The sequence below is a fragment of the Charadrius vociferus genome, unplaced genomic scaffold, assembly GCF_000708025.1.
Source record: "Charadrius vociferus isolate BGI_N301 unplaced genomic scaffold, ASM70802v2 scaffold2, whole genome shotgun sequence".
Lineage (NCBI taxonomy): Eukaryota > Metazoa > Chordata > Aves > Charadriiformes > Charadriidae > Charadrius > Charadrius vociferus.
This window is the reverse complement of record NW_009647595.1, coordinates 4189519-4192226: the sequence shown is the minus strand read 5'-3', so window position 1 is coordinate 4192226 and position 2708 is coordinate 4189519. Positions and strand designations below refer to the sequence as shown.

Sequence of the window (2708 nt, the reverse complement as noted above, 5' to 3'; positions counted from 1 at the left end):
TCTTTCCCTGCTTGTCACCACGGAGTGGCCTCAGGAGCTCGCAGTGAGTTTGTCCAGTACCAAGGCTGCGCCCACATGGAACCACTGAGCACTGGGCAGAGATGCCCCCGGCCACCCCGGCACAGCGCTCCACACAGGCCCTCTTCGCAGCTAGCATCCCCTCACCACACCATCTGACAGGAGCTTACCTTAAATCCAAACATTAAGCTGCAAGTCCTCCAAGGTTTTTAGGTCTCCTGCTTTCTCCCCTCCTCCTCCCACTGGGTGCGGTGGACCTTGGATCAGACCCCAGGGGTCCTGTATGAGCAGGGCATATTACTCAAAGCACATCCCACTTTTCTAAAGAGGCTTTTGGTGTCTCCTCAGAGTGACCTGCCAGCAATAAAGGAGAAGTTCCAGCAAATGTACAAGGAGTCGTTAGCTGAAGCTGTCCGATCTGATACCCCTGGGGACTTCAGAAAGTTGCTGCTGGCTCTTTTGCACTAAAAAGCCATCAAGAATGAAGAGGCATGCTGAGCAGCCACCTCTTGATTAGTTTCCAAAATAGCATCCAAAAAATGTGGCAATAGCACAAAGAAAAAAATCCAATTTATTTTCTTTCCAGCTGGGAAATGCATTGCCAAGTAATGCTGGACGTGAGGTTTATGTTATGTCTATCTCGCCAAATGTCCTTAAGCAATAAAGGCATGTTAAAAAAACTAAATCTAAATTGACCACTTTGTGTTTGCATATGTGGAGGAATCTTCTGTCATTGTTTCTTCTGGGTAGATTTTCTGTCTTTCTCTCATTCTGAAAATTATGCCCCTTCTTTCCCCAGTTTGACGGGTGCCATGTCATGCTGTTACAGTCCTGCCAAGAGAAAATGGACAGTAATTTCATCTCAGCCCATTATCACAGCTCTTTAAACAACCCGAGGGCTGTGAATTAATGATTTAAGTCAGGCCCTGATTAAAATCCTGCTATCAGCTGGGAAGGTCGGAATGGTTTCCCTGTCAGTGAGTTGCCCTCTCAGCATAGCCAACTCCTAAGTTATTCCATTGAAGGAGATAAGGACTTGTGGTCCCCATTGGCACCACCTCCTGGGATATGGTGCAGGAGCACAGCTCGGGGAGAGACGGGACTTCATGAGATGGATCTGTCAGGCAGGGAAATGCTGTTCCCACAGGGGCAGATGTGGGCCTCAGGACAGCTGCACGGTCTCCATCCTTGGAGGTTTCCAAGACCCAGCTGGCTAAAACCCTGAGGAACCAGGTCTGATCTTATGGCTCACCCTGCTTGGAGCGGCAGGTTGAACTAGAGACTGCTGGCAGTCCCTTCCTCCCTGAACTACCCTAAAATCCTGTAATTGTATGACAGAAGATGTAGTTGAAAAATAACATGGCAGGGCCTGACAAATAAGAAGAAAGAGAGGAGAATCTGGGTTAAGGAGATGAGCTTATGAGCATTTCTCTGTGTCTGGACCCTTCCCCCTTTTGAGTGTACCACTGCTCTGCAAGGGGAAAGGTCTTTCAGACCTAGATCCTCTGAGGTATGATGGCTAATGGCATCTAATTCCCATTGAAAATAGTATTTCTGAAGCACTGGACCTGTTTCTCCCAGCTTGTGTCAATGTCACAGCACAGCACTAGTATCTGGACACCTAGTTATAGTCTGTAGAGATGGGGCAACATAAATAGGAGATGGGAAGGATGGAGGGCTTTTAAGAAGGATGATCTGTGTGTCACACAGGTGTAACAGGATGTTGCAGCATTTCAGAGGCCTGATCCTCCTTTGGCAGCATTTCTAGCAACCTAAAAATATCAGAGGCAGATATTGAACCTGAAATGAACCATCTGATTCCAGATTTGCCTTTATCAAAGGCATTTTAATTTTCAGACCCAGAAAGAGCGGAGCAGCACGGAATCTGTGTATCTTCATGTTGCTGTTGCCATGAGGCTCTTGTAACCAGAGACTATAGAAAGGATAGATGGATAATCTACTTAGGTGTCCAGTGTTCCTGGTGATATTTTATCCTCCAGAGGTCACACTGTATGTTCAGTCCAAGATAAGCTGGCCTCTTCCCATTCTCAAAGGATGTAGTTTGAAGAAAAAGCCAGCGGATGTCTGAAATGCACATGAAGGAGCTGGTTTAGGCAAAGGATTTGTTTTAAAATATTCCAACAAGAGTGCCCAAAGCTATATGAGTGGTTTCTGTGAAACCTCTAGAAGCTCAGCACACTTTCAACCCAGCTATGTACTTATTTAATGTGAAGCGCATAACTTTGGCAGCCAAATTTATTTTTGCCTGAAGACTGTTTTAATTAACGCTAGTAGGTCATTCTGACTAAAGAAGGAAGAGTACAATTGCTTTCATCTTAATCTTTCCCTCTTTAATTAGAGATTGGCCTGAAACCATGCCAGGAGCCCACACATCTTCACACCCACACATACTGGGCCAAAGTCATTATTGAATTACATGCTGTATCTCTCTATCTGTACACAATACATGCAGTGATGGCAGTGACACTTGGGTAGTTGCTCTGTGTCTCCAAAGCTGTAAGAGTAAAACTTGTCCCTATGCCTCCATAACAAAAGTTTAGGTCGGGGGTTCAAAATTCAAGTTCAGATTTCAAGACCAGTATTTACAGATGTAGTCTGCCACCTCGCCTACAAAATCAGAACCAAACCCAGATTCGATCAAGTCTTAAACTAAGCCTTAGTTCAGAATT

General features: G+C 45.5%; 1 protein-coding gene across 1 annotated transcript in view; it reads left to right on the top strand.

The window, feature by feature from the left end:
• The window catches only part of ANXA13 (annexin A13), a 25893-nt gene extending 25191 nt beyond the window's left edge, over positions 1-702 (top strand). The window contains exon 11 of the mRNA XM_009881004.1: positions 367-702. Coding sequence (XP_009879306.1) covers positions 367-486 — 120 coding nt within the window. The 3' untranslated portion in view covers positions 487-702. The remainder of the gene's footprint in view (positions 1-366) is intronic.
• The last annotated feature ends 2006 nt before the right edge of the window (positions 703-2708 follow it).